This window comes from Ipomoea nil, unplaced genomic scaffold, assembly GCF_001879475.1.
Source record: "Ipomoea nil cultivar Tokyo-kokei standard unplaced genomic scaffold, Asagao_1.1 scaffold2480, whole genome shotgun sequence".
In the NCBI taxonomy this organism is placed as follows: domain Eukaryota; kingdom Viridiplantae; phylum Streptophyta; class Magnoliopsida; order Solanales; family Convolvulaceae; genus Ipomoea; species Ipomoea nil.
Window position 1 is genome coordinate 3,985,657 of NW_017618908.1, and position 20,740 is coordinate 4,006,396.

Sequence of the window (20,740 nt, forward strand, 5' to 3'; positions counted from 1 at the left end):
ACCCCTCACAATGACTCAATGACTGATGCGCACAAGGGATCTGTTCACATTGGACTTAATTCTCATTCTGGTGCTGCCAAAGTTCGAATCTTGATCTGTTCTTTCAAATACTACATACTAAATCAGTGAGCTAATCCTGTGTAGAAGGTTGCCGTTGTTGAGTGCTGACCGACTTAAATTAAAAAGATTGATAGATCGCTCCAATTGAGTTTAAATTTATAATTTTATAATTACTAAATCAATAAAACATTTAACTTTATTACGTATATTATGTAAGATAGTTTCACACTTTCACATAAAAAAAAAAGAACAAATAATTGTTGATAAAATATTTTGAAAATGAATAAAAAAGTAAATAGAGTCATATATATGTATACGTCGAGTCTGATGTTTCAAAACAAAGCTATACGCGTGTCCTTTGCCAGCTGTATGCTAGTAACTGCCTTACCTAGACTATAACCGGTCACTCACCGGCCCAACCGGTCGTCTCTATCCATTCCTTCATTTCCTCGTATATATACCGCTTGTTTGGCAAAAACCAGTAAACCACTCACAAACTTTTCTCTCCCCAACTATACATACAACAACTGTATATATACATCCTCCCTATATTTTCTCGATTTTGAATTTTGAATTTTGTTGAATTTCTGTGTTGAATCGGCTATGGCGACGATGTCGCAGAAGAAAGATGCGGATCGGATCAGGGGGCCATGGAGTCCTGAAGAGGATGAGCTGTTGCAGAGGCTGGTGGAGAAGCACGGGCCGAGGAATTGGTCTCTGATCAGCAAATCGATTCCGGGGAGGTCCGGGAAGTCGTGCCGGCTGCGGTGGTGCAACCAGCTGTCGCCGCAGGTGGAGCACCGGGCGTTCACGGCGGAGGAGGATGAGAAGATAGTTAGGGCGCACGCGAAGTTCGGGAACAAGTGGGCCACCATCGCGCGGCTGCTGAGCGGGCGGACGGATAACGCGATTAAGAATCACTGGAACTCGACGTTGAAGCGGAAGAGCGCGGCGGCGGCGGTGTCGGAGGACTCGAGCGGCTTCGAGCCGCGGCGGAAGAGATCTTCGAGCGTCGGGGCGGCGGGGGTGAATGTTTCGGGTTCGGGTTCGGTTTCCGGGTTTTATGTGAGCCCCGGGAGCCCGTCCGGATCTGATTTGAGCGATTCTAGCCTCCCTCACCTTTACCGCCCCATTGCTCGCACCGGCGGGGTCTTTCCGGTGACACAGATCGAAACGGCTTCTTCGCCGGCGGCGAATGATCCTCCGACTTCTCTCACTCTCTCTTTACCCGGATCCGATACCTCTGAAACTCCCAGTCCCACCTCTGTAACCCCCACCAGTCAACTCGTACACTCACCCCACGCGCCGCACGCGCCGCCTCCGCCTCCGCCACCACCACCACTCCCCAGAACCCCTATTTCTTTCACCCCCGTGGTGGCTCCACCACAACCACCGCCGCCGCCGCCACCGCCACCACTCCCTTCTTTACCCCCTCAAACACATCAAAACTTCGAGTTTTTACCTACGCCGCCGCCGCAAATGGCGGAGAAACCGCTCTTCAGCCCAGAGTTCCTGGCCGTACTGCAGGACATGATCAGGAAAGAGGTGAGGACTTACATGTCCGGCGTCGACAAAAACGGGCTCTGTATGCCGACTGAAGCAATCCGAAATGCCGTCGTCAAACGAATCAGCCTTAGCAGGATCGAATAACTGAGCTTCCCTCCCTTGACGGTAGTGCTTTTGTATAGGAGATGGTCGGTCAATGTTAAGCTCGCCTGAACTCCGGCGATCGTCGATGGGTTGCTCTTCAGTCTTCCCTTGTAGAATTTCCATCAGTCTGTGTCTGTCTATAAAAACAAAATAATTTTGCAGGCATATAGCGATGAAAGAGACGGAGAGATCTCTAAACAGTAGTCCCGTCGATGAGAAATCGCCGGAAAAGAAGAACCATATCGGAAAAAATGGACAATTTCCGGCTGAGATGCAAAATTGAATTCTGACAAATTTTAGGGACTGGAAAGTAAATTCCGAAATGTTATTTTTGTAGTATTCAGTTGAAAATGGGTATATAACGTCTGTGGGGGCATTGAATTAAAATGTTTGGTAATTAACTAACAGCCATACGTTTCGTTCATTTAATATTTATATTAAAATCAGAAAAATATACTCCGTAATTATTATGATATTAATAATAATAATAATAATTGTTTGATAAGATGATAAGAGTACAGGCTGGTGAGGTGATAGGTTTGAATATTACCCTTTATTATCTCCATCAAAACGCATGCTCAATTAAGATTCGTAACTCATCGAATCTTATTGAAATTAAGGTTTCAATTGAGGAATGATGTGATGTTTGGTTTGGCTGTTTTTGGATTGTCTTTATTACCACAAATTTTGTATATCCGGAATACATATATGAACTCAATAACACCCTATGGGCCTGTCCATTTGTGTTTAAATTTATGCCAGAAGTGGGATCTAGGGCTGTTAACGAACAGAACATAAACGAATGAAGGTTGTTCGTGTTCGTTTGTTAAAAATTTTGGGGTGTTCGTGTTCGTGTTCGTTTGTTAAGGTTTTTGAAAATCCTGTTCGTGTTCGTTTGTTAAGCGTTCATTAGTGTTTGTTAACTTTCGCGAACACGTTCACGAACGTGTTCGTTTACGTTAACGAACATGTTCATGAACGTGTTTATCAACGTTTGCGAACACGTTCACGAACGTGTTTGTTAACGTTAACAAACATGTTCGTTAACAAACACGTTCACGAACATGTTGGTTTATGTTCATGAGCACGTTCGTGAACCTTTAATAATCAAACACCTGCACATGTTCATGATCAAAATTCGTTCGTAAACAAGAAATAATCTACATTCATGTTCGCAAACATTGTTAACGAACACTAAACGAGCTTGTTCACGAACATTATTAAACGAACACAAGCGAGCTTGTTCACGAACATTATTAAATGAACACAAACGAGCTTGTTCACCAACATTATTAAACGAACACAAACGAGCTTGTTCACGATCTCTTAGCAAACGAGCATACAACTGTTCAAGCTCTGTTTGTTTATTAATCGAGCTCTAATTTTTGTTTGTTAATGGTTCGTTTATCTTAACAAACGAACATAAACGAACGCTTGCCGAACACGAACACGAGTAGTTTGCCGAAAGCTCTGTTCGCTAACACCCCTAGTGGGATCCCTTTTCGAAAAACTTTGGTTTAAACGAGTTAAAATGGGACGGAGAGAGTATAATTATTATTATTATTATTTTGAATCTTGGGGTGCTATACATAATTACATATATAGTGTATTGTGGGCCTTGTGGGTGGGGTAGAGTAATTTTGTTGAGTATTTGTGGGCTATTTGAGTAATTGGTTCCAATAGTTGGCAATGAGTAGGTTAATATTGTAAACTAATTTTATCTTCCATGTTATTGTTAGCTTATTAGGCTATTGGACTTAACAATTCAAGACCAAAAGGCTTCAGTTCGCAAATTATTCTGTGGACCCGGTTTAAAAATACACAATTTACCTATTAAATGTTCACAATTTTTATACACAATTTACCTATTAAATGTTTTACAATTTAAATTGTGAACATTCAATATGTAAATTGTGTATTTTAGATTTGAGTCCACATTGTAAGGTAGACCCGAGTCCATTGTACAACTGTACGCTTCCGTTAATATTTCAAATTCATATAATTTTTGACATCATACTAGAGTACCACTAGGAACCATGGTGATTACGGATCCTTTTAAATCGGTATAAACTTAATTCATTGGTTCAATAGATAGTAGAAATTGTAATTTTTATATTCAGTTGGTGTTACACCGTCCATACTCATGTAAAATATAGACTCGGCCCCATCTATCATTGTTGTCTTTAGGTCTATCAAGTCTAATGAGCAACTAACTGAATCTAAACCATCAACCATAAAACTAAAAATCAAGTTCAAATGGTCCAGACAATATAATAATATTAAAAAATTCATATAATTGACACAATACTAGAAGAACAAGAAACCATGGTACGTTCAAATATTCAATCAATAGTAGTCCATATTAGTTTCTAGATGGAGGAGCATATATGCTACTTAATGCCCGTAATAAGTGAAACGCTCTCCATAATAAGTGCAGTATGTAAATAAAAAGATTTTATGAAAAGTTTAACTTAAAATTTTATGGTTATTAAATTGGCCGTTTTGATTAGTTGAGCTGGCCCAGATAAATATCTTTTCCCATAGTTCAGCAAACAGGGTTAAATGTCGGTGCACACAAAGAATCTGCCAACTTTGGACATAATTTTCACATTGTGGTCACCGAAGTTCGAACTTTGGTCTCTTTTCTCAAATATTGTCCACTGAACCATTGAACTAACTCCGTGAGGGCTGTTATTAATTATCTTCATTTTCTGAAAGGAGAATATGGACCACCTGGCTCATGGTTGGTCTAGCATCTCTATCTTCCTCTAAACACTTGATAGCCACATCCACAAGGACTTCCATTCTCTTCAAATCATACTTTCCATCCAAACCAGCATCCACTATTTCCTCAGCCCATTCTCCATTCCTCTTCTCCCTCACCCAACTCACCAACCTTCTTTGCTCCACCATGTTGTTCTCTTCATCACCACAAAATCCGAACGGGCTCTTCCCCGTAATCATCTCCAGCAACACGATGCCATAAATGTAAACGTCAACTTTGCACGTTATGGGCATGTTATAAATCCATTCAGGAGCCATGTACCCTCTGGTCCCTCTGATTCTCGAAAACTGTGACCGACCATTAATATCTCTTCTCAATAACTTGGACAACCCAAAGTCTATCACTTTAGGCTTGAAATCAGAGTCCAAGAGAATGCTATGTGGCCTCAAATCACAATGCAAAACCCACTCCAAACACTCCTCGTGCAAGTGTGCCAGACCCTTTGCTGTCCCCACTGCAATTTCATACCTGGATTCCCATTCCAGCTTGTTGCCTTCCAGGTTTTTGGCTAAAGAACCATTTTCCATGTACTCATAAACCAGAAGCCTGTGTTTTCCTTCTGCACAATATCCCCATATCTCTATCAAGTTCATGTAGTTAAGCTTCCTAATTGTGCTCACTCCCGCTAGAAACTCTTCTTCTCCTTGATGATTAGCTTCATGCAGACGTTTAATGGCGGCGATTCTGTTGTCTGGTAGTTTTCCTTTGTACACAACCCCATTGCTTCCTCGCCCAATCTCCTCACTGAAACTCCCCGTCACCTTCTTCATCTATGCATAGCTGAACTTCTGAAACCTGTCTGCGATCTTCTGGTAACCATGTATGGCTTCTTCGGAGCTTTTCCGGTATGTTATGAGACACATGATCTCAAACACTCCAACAGCGCAAGTGAAACAAAGGAATGACTTCCCCCACGTTTTCTGCTCCTTATCTCTGTAATTTGTGTCCAGAACCACGACATCATCATGGATTCCCTCGCATTGGAGATCACTACTAACATCATTCAAGAACGCAGCTTTTTGTGGGACTTTGAGGTATGTTGGATTGTTGATGCCTGGGGAGCGGTACCCGTTGAAAAGTAACGCCTTGGGTAAACAAGACGACACCTCTCTTGGAATCTTCTTCGTGACCTCAGTGATCATTCAGAACTCCCGTGGGTCGTCATTGGAGATTTCAATGACATTGCGTGTCAATCCGAGAAGTGAGGATTGCATCCACAGCCCATGTGTCTCATTGAAGGTTTCAATGATGCTCTATCCGACTGTCATCTAATTGATTTAGGCATGACAGGCAGCGGTTTTACGTGGGATTGAGGGGGAGGCACGGTGGCCTGGGTAGAAAAACGGCTTGACAGGGTGGTAGCGAATACGTGTTGGTTGGATATTTTTGAGGAAGCAGTGGTTCAGAACCTATTGACACTCTCTTCAGATCATAATGCAATTTTCCTCGATCTGGAAATGAGGAATTTTCGTGGAACAAGTGTGGAAACAGTCTATGGGGTTGGATTTTCAAGAACACATAAGTGAATGTGGACGCCTATTGGGGCAGTGGGGTGAGGAGTTTTTCAAACGCATTGGCACACACATGAAGAAGCTTCGTTCCAGATTGGAGGTCCTCAGGGATTCTCGAGAACACCAGGATGTTACCGAGTATTTGGTGGTCGAAGGGGAGTTATTGGTTTTAGTACAGCAAGAAGAGTTATTATGGAAGCAGAGGTCGAAGCAACTCTGGTAACAACACGGCGACCTGAACACCAAGTATTTTCACAAGTCGGCATCATCACGGCGATGCAGGAACCTTTTGCTACGAGTCAAGAACACTGACGGTGACTGGGTGGGGGGAACGGGGATGAATGTGGTGATCCTGAGTTACTATAACGACATCTTTCAATCGTCAGGCAGTACATCTGATATTTTTGGTAGGGTCCCAAGCAAGTTACGGAGGAAATGAATGCATCTCTGTTGTTACCGTTCACTATGGCCGAGGTTAAAACTGCTCTTTTCTCGATGGCCCCGTAGAAAACGCCGGGTCCGGATGGGATATCACCTGCATTTTATCAACACTTTTAGCTCGTACTTGGGCATGATCTATTTATCTTTATTATGAATTGTGTCACAAATCGGAGGCTACCACAAGGGCTCAACGAATCCAACGTTGTTTTGATTTCAAAGAAAAAGGTACCTGAGAAAGTTTCTGATTTACGCCCGATTGCCCTATGTAACGTTGCTTATAAGGTTCTCGCGAAATTGTTGGCCAATCGTCTCAAAGGTGTGCTTCAAAGTGTTGTCTCTGCATCTCAAAGCGCGTTTGTACCAGACAGACTTTTAACTGATAACATCATAGTTGCCGGGGAAGTGGGTCATTATTTGAGACGAAAATCAAACGGGGCGATGGGTTGGACAACACTGAAACTCGACATGGCCAAGGCCTACGACCGGATGGAATGGGGGTTTTTGAAGGGGATGTTGGGGGCTTTGGGATTTGACCATGTGTGGATAGATCTTCTAATGATGTGTGTTACGACCGTGACTTACAATATTCAGGTGAATGGTGGTTCGGTGGGCTCGGTTTGCCCCACCCGAGGCATTCGACAAGGGGACCCACTATCCCCCTTATCTATTCATCCTATGTGCTGAAGGTTTGTTTATCATATTACAACAAGCTGAAGCCCGATGATACATCCATGGAATCAGAATAGCGAGGGGAGCCTCTTTTGTCTCGCACCTCTTTTTCGTGGACGACAGCTTATTGTTCTTTAGGGCCACTCACTTGAAGCTCAGAAGATCAAAGACTGTTTGGAGATGTATAGCGAAGCCTCAGGATAGATTATTAATTATGAGAAGTCTAATGCCATGTTCAGCAAGAACACTGCTCTAAATACACGACATTTAGTAGCAAATTGTGTGGGGGTCCGTGAAACCACTGATTTGGGCCGTTACTCTAGGGCGCAATGAAACGACTATCTTTTGATACATTGAATAGAAGGTACGTGAGAGGATTGGAGGATGGCAACAGAATCTTCTTTCTAGGGCAGGCAAAGAGGTACTACTGAAGAGTATTGCACAAGCTTTACCCATTTTCACTATGTCTGTCTTTCTATTGCCCGATCGTTTCTGTTCCACCATTGAAAAACTGTTTAATCGGTATTGGTGAAGAGGAGGGGGGGGGGGGGGTTGGATCATAAAGGGATTCATTGGCTAAGTTAGACGCGTCTGTGTGTACCGAAGACACGCGGAGGTTTGGGTTTCAAAAGGCTACAAGGATTTAATGTGGCCTTCCTGGCGAAACAAGGGTGGCGTTTAATGATTTACCCAGATTCTCTGGTTGGTAAATTGTTGAAAGCTAAATATTATCCGCATTGCAACTTTCTCGAGGCACAATTTGGAAACAACCCGAGCTATCTTTGGCGAAGCATCTAGGCGGGACAACCTCTTCAAAAAATTGGAGCAGCCCGGCGAATAGGGAATGGCTCGGATTCCAAGACCTGGGGATGGCCATGGTTATTTGATGCGAGCTCTCCAACTCTTAATACTCCATGCATTGAGGCGTTAAAGGAGGCGATAGTCGATGGTCTGGTAACGACGCAAGGTTGCTGGGATGAAGAAATGTTACGAGACCTGTTTCTTGAGAGTGACGTCTCCGGAATCATGGCAACACCGCTATCAAACTTTCATCAAGACGCATGGAGGTGGAAGGGTGATATTCGTGGTATGTACACTGTTCGGCACGGTTACCAACTGCTCATGGCAATACTGCTGCTTCGAGTCTGGTAGATTGCTTCATGGAATGAAGACAGATTATGGTGACTGCCTGTTCCCCCTAAAGTGAAAAACCTATTGTGGAGGTGTGCACAAGGTATTCTTCGGGTAAAGGAAACCCTGAAGGTTCGGCGAGTCTGGGTTGGCGGGGGTTGCCCGTTCTGTGATTACCCGATGGAGACGATGGAATACATACTGTGTGAGTGCGCTGTTGCGAGGCAAGTTTGGGAGGATGATGATATTTTGAGAGGTCGAAACCTACAGGAGTTCATGGAGGCAACATTGGGGAGTGCTACGGTGGACCAAGTTGTACAATTGGCTGCATTTTTTGGGTCCTATGGATTTCACGAAACGACCGTGTCTGGAAGGGGGAGGTAAAGTCTACGGAGAATTTGAGACTCCAGGTTAAAGCGGCACGAGAGCTATGGGAATCAAGCTACATGCGAAACAAGAGTACGACATCACCGGCCCCAGCCACTGCCCTCTGGGTGGTCCCGCCGCAATCTTGGGTGAAATGCAACGTAAATGCGGCCCTTTTCAGCGATTGAGCGGGTTTTGGAGCGATCGTGCGCAACCATACAGGTCTCTTCATCGCAACTCACGGTGGAAGATTGGGGGTGTACGCGATCCTCTAATGGCAGAAGCAACTGCTGTTGAAAGAGCGTTAAATTGGCTCAGGAGTCTTGGTCTAAATAATGTTATTGTAGAAACTGACTGTTTAAATTTTACTTCTGCTTTTAATTCCCATTACTTTAGATTTTATTGTGTTGGGTCAATAGTGAAGCAATGTACGCAGATTGCTAGTGACATTGGGAACGTTAAGGTTCACCATGTCAAGAGGTCAGCGAATCACATCGCTCATGTTCTTGCACGGGCAACTGGTTCCTCGTCTGTCCTGGGGTCGTGGATTAATCATCCGCCCTCTAGCTTGTATCTTTGCTCTATTGAGTTCTTAATGATATGTGGTTCTTTTGGTTTAAACAAAAGTGTAACAGTTCTATCTATTCTATGCTAAACTCTTTACGGTTACTGTTTGTTTGTCTTAATTACTTTGCCGGATTAAATCAAGAGTATTCTAAGTCGAATCCAGTAATTTATCCAATTATCCCATTAATATGATTTGTACCAATTCAATAAAAGACAATTACTATACTAGTCCATATATAGGTATCATGCATGATAACACAGTAACACTTCTAATGTTTGCATATAAAATATGGTTTACATCACAAAGTTGGAGGCTATATATGTATCTAAAAGTTTCTGAACCTCAAATGAAAACTGCATTTGGGGAATAAGATGTTGATGAGTCCAGATATTCTGGGATTAAACTCTAACATGTCCCCAACCCTGTTACTATATTAGCAAAATACAACTCTCAACTCTATTTTACATTGATTAACTTGTTGAGCTATAATTGAAGATAGACAATCCTAATTTTTTTATTTATAAAAAAGTTTGCAGCCATTATTTGGAAGAGCATTTTAGGTGAGGTCTACCTTGTGACCTTAGACAACAAAGGATCACAAGAAGGTAAACCAACCTAAATTTCTATATACATAGTTGACTTGCTAAACCGATAACGCCAGTAACTGTTTGTGGTTACCAAATTAACTGTTTGACCAATTTGATTGGTTGCCCTCAGATGTTCTTAATCTTCATTTTCTGAAAGGAGCATATGGACCACTTGGCTCATGGTAGGTCTAGCAGCTCTATCTTCCTCTGAACACTTGATAGCCACATCCACAAGGACTTCCATTCTCTTCAAATCATACTTTCCATCCAAACGAGCATCCACTATTTCCTCAACCCATTCTCCATTTCTTTCACAACCACAATTCCTCTTCTCCCTCACCCAACTCACCAACCTTCTTTGTTCCACCATGTTGTTCTCTTCATCACCACAAAATCCGAACGGGCTCTTCCCCGTAATCATCTCCAGCAACACGATGCCAAAACTGTAAACGTCAACTTTACACGTTATGGGCAGGTTATAAATCCATTCAGGAGCCATGTATCCTCTGGTCCATCTGATTCTCGAAAACTGTGACCCACCATTAACATCTCTTCTCAATAACTTGGACAACCCAAAGTCTATGACTTTGGGCTTGAAATCACCGTCCAAAAGAATGTTCTGTGGTTTCACATCACAATGCAAAACCCACTCCAAACACTCCTCGTGCAAGTATGCCAGACCCTTTGCTGTCCCCACTGCAATTTCATACCTGGATTCCCATTCCAGCTTGTTGCCTTCCAGGTTTTTGGCTAAAGAACCATTTTTCATATACTCATAAACCAGAAGCCTGTGATTTCCTTCTGCACAATATCCCCATATCTCTATCAAGTTCATGTGGTTAAGCTTCCCAATTGTGCTCACTTCCGCTAGAAACTCTTCTTCTCCTTGATGATTGGCTTCATTCAGACGCTTAATGGCGGCAATTCTATTGTCTGGTAGTTTTCCTTTGTACACTACCCCACTGCTCCCTCGCCCAATCTCCTCACTGAAACTCCCCGTCGCCTTCTTCATCTCTGCATAGCTGAACTTCTGAAACCTGTCTGCGATCATCCGGTAACCATGCATGGCTTCTTCGGAGTTTTTCCGGGTTTTAACCCAGTATGTTATGAGACACAGGATCTCAAACACTCCAACAGCGCAAGTGAACCAAAGGAATGACTTCACCCACGTTTTCTGCTCCTTATCTCTGTAATTTGTGCCAAGAACCACCACATCATCATGGACTCCCTCGCACTGGAGATCACTGCTGACATCGTTCAAGAACGCAGCTTTTTGTGGGACTTTGAGGTATGTTGGATACTTGACGCCTGGGGAGCGGTACCCGTTGAAAAGTAACGCCTTGGGGAAACATTTGTTTATTCCTTTATCATTCAAATTGTACTCAAAACCTCTGCAACGACAATTCCTCAGGCATATTCGCCGGCACTCGTGTAGGGTTATGTTGGGATTGTACGCAAAGTCGAAGCCGTAGAATTCCACATGATTTAGCTCGAGAAACCCGAAATTATTAGTCAAATTACTATCGCCGCCGCAGCTTATATTGAACTCCGGTTCACACCCATATGCCCAATCCGTTTTGTTCTTGACCCTGTGTCCCGGCAGACAAGAACATTTCCTTTTACCGGTGTGGCCTATCTAATTGCATAAACTGTTGGGCCCACATATACCATGAATCGTACATGGTTGTGAGATTGCGTTCCATGTAACCTTCCAAATCTTCTTCTTCTCGTCAAGGCTATAGACTCGAAGGTTGCCGTCACTGTCAAGTTTCAGTATTCTCGGAATGGACTCGCCGTGGTCGGTGGTATTGAACTTGAAGTCGTCGGACGATGAGAAATGGCCCAAGGGGTCAAGAACCGCGATTTTGGAACTGTTATAGGTTGTTCTTCCGGCTTCCCATGATACTAGCCACTGGCCAGGCCAGAAAACACTGGTTATCCCAAACCCGTCGTAGAGAAGGCGGAGGACGTTGTCGGCGTCGAAGAAAAGTTGGTAGAAGCCGGAGGATTGATTGGTTGAGCTCCTCGCCGAGACGAGCTTTGAAGCTCCGGTTATGGATTGTTGAGGAAGAAGCGTGTCGGTCGGTGAATCGAAACTCCGCCACAACGTTGTTGTCCGGTCTTGGAGAACAAGATTGCCATTGTCGTAGAGGCGGAGCTGGACAGGAGAGTCTGAGGATGTCTGGGTAGACCAGACATCCATTTGCCCGGCGTCATTAAGTACAAGGTTGCCGGATTTGAGGAGTGAGAGCTTGGATTTCTCGCCGTTCACCGGACGGTCCCTGTTGGCCGTCCATACCACGGTGTGATTGCCGTCCATCAACGGCTGAGTGAACCAAACGGCGAAGCAATAAGCGTTTTCTCCTACCTGGTAAAATCCGGCAGTGAACTTTCCATTAGTGAGGACATCTTGCGGTGCAGAAAGAGATGCACCGTTATTCAAAGTGGAGGTCTGGGAAGAAGAAGATGAATGGAGCGAAGCTAAAAGAATGAATATTAGAATCTGCAAACTCATTCTCAAGTTTAAAGCTTTAATAATTTTGTACAAACTCTCAGTGTTTTTAGTGTATAAATAACAACAGAAATAGGTTAAAGACATATATTAGTCTTGACCAATTTCTACGCTAATAACATGCACTAATTCTAACAAAAGCAGAAAAAGTTTACGCACTAAAACTAAGCATTATGAGCTGATATACACCACTCCTTTACAGCTATGTCATTATTGTGGTCCCGACACTAGTGTTACTGAATCGATGTGATTTACTCAGCATTTTCATTATCCAATCAAGCCGGTTTTTGTGGGTAATAAATAAATAAATAAATAAATAAAGAAACAAATTTCTTGCCTACAAGATTGTACAAGAGTAAATAATGGTGTAAATTGATTTAGCAACTTATTAGGTTACGGTGAATGTAATCCATCGTTATTGCCAGCAAGGTGGACACGGTTCGATGTTCATAATTACTGAACTATATGTTCATAATTATAAAGCTATATATTCATAATTTTTGAATTTCATATTCATAATTAATGAATTCTATATTCAAAATTACAGAACTCTATGTTCATAATTATAAAGTTATATATTTGTAATTTTTGAATTTCATGTTCACAATTATTGAATCTCTATATTCATAATTGCAGAACTATATATTCATAATTATGTTCACAACTCTATATTTATAATTATAGAATTATATATTTATAATTTTTAAACTATATATTCATAATTATAAACAATTTTGAAATAATGTTCATCTTATAAGGTGGGCACGATTCCACGGCATAATTTGTCGTATGTAATGGCTCCACCTTGGAGTCAACGGACCAAATGAAATTCTTTTTCATTGTTTCTTTTGTAAATCAAATTGATTTGATATCTATAAGAATTTCTAGTCTTTACCTAATAGATCGTGTGTGAGTAATGTAGTGGGCTCTTTGTGGAACCCTAGACATTGGTCTAATATTTAATGTGTCATTGAGTTATTATGATTTACACTTTCGTTACCCTGTCGAGACTGAGTATGAGGCACGAGGGATGAAATTTTGACTTTTGTAGACACTAATAAGCAAAAAATAAAAAATAAATTCTTACCTACAAATAGATAATTCTTCACCACATTAACTCCACATTCTAGTCTAATAAGATTGTAGAAGAGTAAATTATAGTTTCTCTACCGTGAATTATAGAATGTAATGGTCTTGTCACTTTCGATGGGAACCAAATTGACCGGCCCGAGGCGTGTGATTTGTGCAGTTTACTTTGTTTATTTCTCACTTTTATATTGATCGAGAACTCCACTTGGAAATTGGATGGATTAGAAAATTCAGTATCTATTGTTACTTTGTTAGACCTAATAACATTTCGTGTGAAATCTAAAACATCCATAAATACTAATTTTTGAGATTTATCATTTGATCGAGGATGACATATAATTTAGAATGTGCAGTTATTAAAAATATACTTACTAGGATTTGATTAAAATTGAATGACATATATATATATACAAATTTAAATTCTGAACTAATAAGTAATAACCACCACAAGTTACAAGGATGTGATATGTGTATGTTATTTTGTATGCAATCCTGATAACGATATGTGATATTTATTGCTTGTATGGGTAGCTTAGTTGGTCACATAGTTGAAGTTTGGGAATAATGATCTGGGATTGAACCTCAGTAAGCAAAGGTCTAGCGTTTGTGTTTAGCTGAGTTACATCATTTCAAATGTTTTGTCGGGCTGCGGGGACGTGGGGATTCTTGGGGTTTGGAATTCAATCTTTTGGGATGCGTTTGTGTTTAGCTGAGTTACCTTTTGGAAAAAACAATATTCCCTCTGTCCTACTTACTATTCATTGGTCAAATCAATTTTTTCTTTTTTTTTTTGTTTATTTTCTTTAATTTTTTTTTTACTATTTTTAAATTTGATTTTTTTGTGTTTAATAGTACTTTTAGTGTAGTTTCTAAATATATAAATCTTGTATATTAATACTAAACTTAATATTATAAAAAAATTGGATAAAAAATAAGTTTAGTCAAGTCTCGTTAACCGAACCAGACATATAGAATGGGACGGAGGGAGTATATGATAGAGCATCCTTATCCGTTGGGGTTATTTCTAAATTATTTGTGGGTCTTAGCATCCACCTCATCCTCCATTATCTCACTCTATCACAAAAAACTCTTCTCCACATCAATTTTGAGTTATTTCTCAGTTTTTATGGACTCACTATTTAATACACTATATTTTAGTTATTTATTTATCTATTTTATTTATAAATTTATAATTTTAATAAAAAAAATAATGAATTGTAAAACAAAATAAAAGAAAATAATAAAAAGTTAACTATACTATAAAAATCTATACGGTAATTGTAAAATAAAATAAAATAAAATAATAATTAAAATTAATTACTTAAATAAAAAAACAAAATATAATTAAAAATAATTAATTATTTATGATATTTTATAAAAAAAAAAAAGTTAAAACAATAAAAATAATATTTCTCTTTCCTTGGGAAAAGAAATATCTCAACCCATTCTTTTTGAATTATTTCATTCTCACATCAGCTTTGCTCTTCACTTGACAGAATTAATTCTGACATTAACTCTCAAATCTTCTCTATAGTGGATGCTCTTAGTATTCTAGTTATAAATGATTAAAATTTCTTTGAGGCTCAATTATAATTGATTGGTTATCATGGAAGTTTTCACCTTTATTACTACTTGGCAAGACTGTTCAAATGTTCAATAAAGAAATTTTCATTCAATGAAGACTTTCTAGATTATATTTATTAGGAGAAGATTATGGTATTCACCAAAATATGGACAAAGATAAGCGTGGAGGGAGGTGTGAGAGGGTGGTCGTCGACGTCGGTAGAACTAACGTGAGTATCTCCGGTGTTTTTCTCTCCCTTCTGCTCAACTCTTTCTAGATGGTGTATAAGGAATTAATGTAAGTAGTAATCATATGTCATCAATGTAGTAATTGTATGTCATTAGATCGCATGAACCCTAACTAGACTCCAAGTCATAATTAAAGTATAGCTATGTGTCTTGCATTGTACCAAATAACAAGCACTTTAATATTATAACTTGTAACTTTAATGTTATAATAAATATATATATTTAATAGGAAAACATTACATTCTCCCACTTGGTGCAACCACCCTACCCAAGAACAATAAAACACTAAACACAATGATATATGTTATCTTTAATACGAGTAGTATCCATTATGATCAAATGCAAAGTGCCCTTGAGCACTTAATTATATATATGGAATAAATTAATTAAACAAATCCTACGTTCATTTTAAGTCCAACTAAAGTACATTTTTTCAATAATACGAAGCAAATATAAGGGTGTGCACACTTAAATAAGAAAAATATCTGAATATATGCAAAATAATTTCATTGAAACTGATTGAATGCATATACATATTACAAAGTGGGCTAAAGTCCCATTTTTTAACTAGATTTTTTTTTAAGCGAAGAAACGTTTATTAACGGCGGATAGCCCGATGCGAGGCAAAGCCTCTGAGATCATACAGCACAGCCAGTTTGGCCTTTACTGGCAAAGCATAGACAGTACAAAATAGCTTAGGAATAGGAGAGTCTAAACCAAACGCTGTAAGGGCATCTGCAACATGATTTGCTTCTCGATAATTCCATAAACATGCCGAATCGCGGAGTCCCACGAACGTAGACAGGAACGAGCGAAAAGATCTGCTTCTGATATCTTTCATGGAATCCTGGCCGCCCCTTCCCCCACTAAGGTTGCGAGGGCGAGGGAGTCCACTTCTACCACAGAAGGCCGCCGAGCAAAAGCGGCACACCACTGCAAAGCGCCTTGGAGAGACAAAGCCTCGGCTTCTAGAGCTGATGAAGCCTCAAAGCGAAAACACAGTCCCGTTATGAGGTGTCCGCGAGAGTCCCGCAAACATGCTCCCCCCGCAGGCTCCTCAGCTCCAAAAGCCGCATCTGTGTTAAGCTTGAGTCTTTCCACTTTCCAGAGAGGCGGTGTAATAATATTTTAACTAGATCTTTTAGTCTATCATAATATAAAAATGTTACAAACTTACTGTTCGGAGAGTTTAATTGTTTGTGGCTGCGCTTTGTCATATCCTTTTTAGTCTATCATAAGAATGTTAATTGCATTCGATAACATCACAAACTACTATGCATTACTTATGTAGAGAAATGGAAATAAAACAAATAATCGTTTTATTATTATCAATTAATACAATCCTCGTACAAACATGATTCGGAACAAATATAAAGACAAACCAATACAACCCAACAACACAAATAATTAATGTGATTAAACAAAAATACCACAAACAAAATTAAAACATTAATCAAAGTATGAATGAAGGGATTAATGATTGGCCCCAGGACTAGGTCCAGAGTGCATGATTTCCCCAACACTTTGATCAGATGGCGTTAATCTGTGTCCTTTTCCCCTCGGACTCGGCCCTGATGTCGTCTTGACGGCGGCGAAAGTCTTACCAATTGCATTCTGGAATTTCTGATGCTTAGCAGCACTGAGTGGGCGAGCTTCATCTGGGCGAAAAAAACAGCTGAAAAACAGAAAGGAGATGATCAAGAAGAACGCAAGAGACTTATGAACTCTAGCCGCCATTTCAATTCGAGAAGTACGATAATAATATCTTCTTCTGCGGGCAATTAACGTTGTTTTCAAGAATGTTTTTGTGCATCAAAGGTGAGATGTCGGGTCTGTATTTATAGTCTGCAACTCTGCATGCATGCGTGCATGGTGGAGATGAAAATGGGTTAACTATTGAAGGAAGGTGCATGTGAATATGCATTATGGTGAAGAAATTAAAGCTTTTGAAAATTCTTTGACAGCATAAAAGAATATAATATAATGTTGCTCGGTTTTATAAGAAGCAGGATGGAGAACCTTAATTTGACTTGTTCTGTATTAACTTTGGAATGTGTTGTAGGTTTTGATAGATTCGTAATTGCCGATGTAAGCTTACCAACATTTGCAGTTTCTGAGAATTAACCATGCACGCCTTAATTGTAGTTATATATGTTAATTAATTAACGATGCCTGCCCAACTTTACATTAAAAAATTCACATGGTGGATGAAAGGTGATCAATGACGAAGCGCATATATATATATATATATATATATATATATATATATATATATATATATATATATATATATATAGAAGAGCGCTCATATACGGCGGAGTCTTACGGTGCGGCGATGTGATCAAATTCCAGAATACACCAACAGTGTTAACAATATGCACCAACAGTGTAATAAAAACACACCCCAATGAAATGTAATAAAACATCACAAAATACACCACAGACTCAAAAAAACACACCATATAACTCACCACCCCCAATGGTGTATTTCCGAACAGTGTAGGGTGTTTTTAGTCACACCTAATGGTGTGTGTTTGGTGATGCAGGGCTCTGTTTACTCTGTTTTGTGTGGTGTATTTCCTAACGTTGATGGTGCATATTTGGTGAACTATTGGTGTTGCCGCACCGTAAGAAATAACCGCACCGTAAGACACTGCCGCACCTGAACCCGCCTATATATATATATATATATATATATATATATATATATATATATATATATATATATATATATATATATATATATATATATATATAGAGAGAGAGAGAGAGAGAGTTGCACTCGGGTGCGAACGGCTCGCCCAGGCGCGAAATAGGAATGGATTCTGTTCGTCCACGTGTCCAGATCTAATGGATGAGAAACACTGATTTTTTAAAAAAAAAAACGCGGTGGCATTTTCGTAAATAATTGAACATCGAAGTGCAAGTAAAATGTATTACAAGTGCATATAAAATGTATTATAGGTGCAAGTAAAAATTTACACTGAGCATCAATACTTAGTTGCACTTATAGTGCTAAGTAGTTGCACCTATAATTCTAAGTAGTTGCACACATAGGTATAAGTAGTTGTATCTAGGTGTATGAATGTTTGCGAGTGGTTTTCAGGAGTATTACTACCCGCTGAACTCAGATCAATGAATGTTAACAAGACAAAATTACATGCACTTATAGGTGAAAGTAGGTGCACATATAGTTATAAGTAGTTGCACCTATAGTTATAAATAGTTGCACATATAGTTATAAGCACACCCAGGTGCATGAATGTTTGCGGAAAGTGAATGCTAACAAGGCAAAATTACATGCACTTATAGGTGAAAATAGGTGCACTTATAAGAGATTTTACTTGCACTTCGATGTTCAATTATTTACGAAAATGCCACCGCGTTTTTTTTTAAGTTATTAGATCTGGACACGTGTCACGCGCTGATTCGTTCGCATTTCCTTCCTGGGCACTTATTCGCACCTGAGTGCGTCCCTATATATATATATATATATATATATATATATATATATATATATATATATATATATGCAATGGCTTTGTTTAGGATTGGGCTCTTTTGAGAAATCATCACTAACGTAACAAAGTAACAATACGATTCCACCGTACCCTAAAGAAAATTTTTATCACATGTTCATATATGAAACATTAGCATTTATCAGTGTTCCACCATTCAAACCCCATGCATGCCAACGGAAATTCGAACCTGGCCAGGACATTTAGTATTGGGCTGATTACTCAATTAAAAGTCTAAGTTGATAGTTGAATGGGTACATTTATGTTTATATATATTATATGCTCAACAAGTGTAGACTATGTTTGTCAATGTTTCTTTTAGAACTTATAGTTTATTTTAGGGTATAAATAAGTTTTCAACTTTATTTGGTAAATAGGAAAGAGCTTGAAATAATCTCTTATTTTAAAACGTTATTCCTTATACAGCTTCAAAAAATAATTAAGTTATTCTGATGTCTCATTTTACCTGTCATGTTTAGTATTCATTGTTCAAATTAATTTTTTTTTTTCTTTGCCACTTATTTTCTTTAGTATTTTTTAAATTATTACTTTTTTGTTTTATAGTACTTTTAATGTAATTTTAAAATATATAGAATTTATATAGTAATACTAAGCTTAATATTATGAAAAAACTTTAATTCAAAATAATTTTAGTCAAACATCGTTAACCACACCAAACACATAAAATATGAGTGGTCAACTAACTTAGGATAGACAAATTAAACTAATTGGTCCGGACCATACCCACTTAGTGGGGCGTATCTCACGAAGATGATTTTCACTTAGCGTGCATTTGGAAACCCGAAAAATGATTTCTGAAAATTATTTTTTGGGTTTTCAATGTTTGGCTAGAAGGGGAAAATAGAGGTCAATGAAAAATAGAATGGATTATTCGAAAAATGACTTTCCCCTTTTGTTGGGGGAAGTCATTTTCCGTTTGCAGTAGTGAAGCAACCAATCACCCCTCCCCCCCTCCCCTTGCTGCCACCACCCACCCACCACCACCGCCCCTACCACCTCCACCCAGGCACCCACCACACACGACCACCATCGCCACCCACCACCACTATCATTGTATATTTTAAATACTTAAAATTTAAAATAATTGTGCTCATTTTCTAGAACTAGAAAATGAACCAAACACACCAAAACAGTTTTCTGGAATGCAACCAAACACTGAAAATAAAAATATTTTCTGAAAAATGAGTCATTTTCCATAAGTCATTTTCCTATTTTCCAAACACATCCTTAATTGGTGTCTTAAATTTTACAAGATGTTGAAATGCTTGGTGGCCGGCCTCGGTGGTTAGTAAGTCGGCTAACGTACTAGGTGGTCGACCACAGGGCTCACATTCTACTTCTATTGTTTCCAAGTGCCAAAGATTAGAGCTCATAAGGAAGGTATGCATCTCATGTGTGTCAGTGTGTGTGTGTGTGTGTGTTTTTTTTTTTTTTTAACTTAACTAGTTTTCAAACTATTTTTTTTCATGGTATTGATAAAATACTTGGTAAATAAATATATAACATTATTTTTATTATACCTTTGATATTTAATTACGAGATATTGTAAAAAGAAAACAATAGACAATAAACTAATAAATTTGAATGTAAGGAATCTTTACATTGGACAAAATAAATACAATATAAGTAATGAAATTATTTCTCTTATTTAATTTATTGATAATGAATAAAAAATATTGAATAAAGAATTGTAGGCACCTAATTCTAAATTAAAGAAATGCATATGTATTATTTTTTGTTTTAGCTACTAATTTATTTAATTTAATAAGAGTAATAGAGTGGATAACTTACTTTTCATCAACAACAATAAAGTCATTGATTTTTTTTTTCTATTCGTTATTAAAACAAATTGTTTGGGAGTTTGTCAATGACAATTGGTACAATTGTCAATATAGGGTGATGATAAATAATTTGAAATATATGGTTATAATAGATATTGTTTTAATGATATAATAAGAGTAAATACCAAAAATGGTCTCTAAACTAAGCCATAATTCACAAATTAGTCATCGACTATCAA

At 38.9% G+C, this 20,740-nt stretch overlaps 1 protein-coding gene and 2 pseudogenes across 1 annotated transcript; 1 reads left to right on the forward strand and 2 right to left on the reverse strand.

Moving 5' to 3' along the window:
• Positions 1-538: 538 nt before the first annotated feature.
• LOC109153288 (transcription factor MYB44-like) lies at positions 539-2,000 on the forward strand. Its single transcript, XM_019301166.1, has one exon. The coding sequence runs from the start codon at positions 664-666 to the stop codon at positions 1,708-1,710; it is 1,047 nt and encodes a 348-aa protein (XP_019156711.1). The 5' UTR covers positions 539-663; the 3' UTR covers positions 1,711-2,000.
• Positions 2,001-3,987: 1,987 nt separating this feature from the next.
• On the reverse strand, positions 3,988-12,320 carry LOC109152621 (annotated as a pseudogene).
• On the reverse strand, positions 4,405-5,637 carry LOC109152751 (annotated as a pseudogene).
• Positions 12,321-20,740: the final 8,420 nt, after the last annotated feature.

Excerpts from the sequence above, each read along its gene's own strand:
- LOC109153288 (XM_019301166.1), top strand. The coding sequence starts at position 664 with ATGGCGACGATGTCGCAGAAGAAAGATGCGGATCGGATCAGGGGGCCA.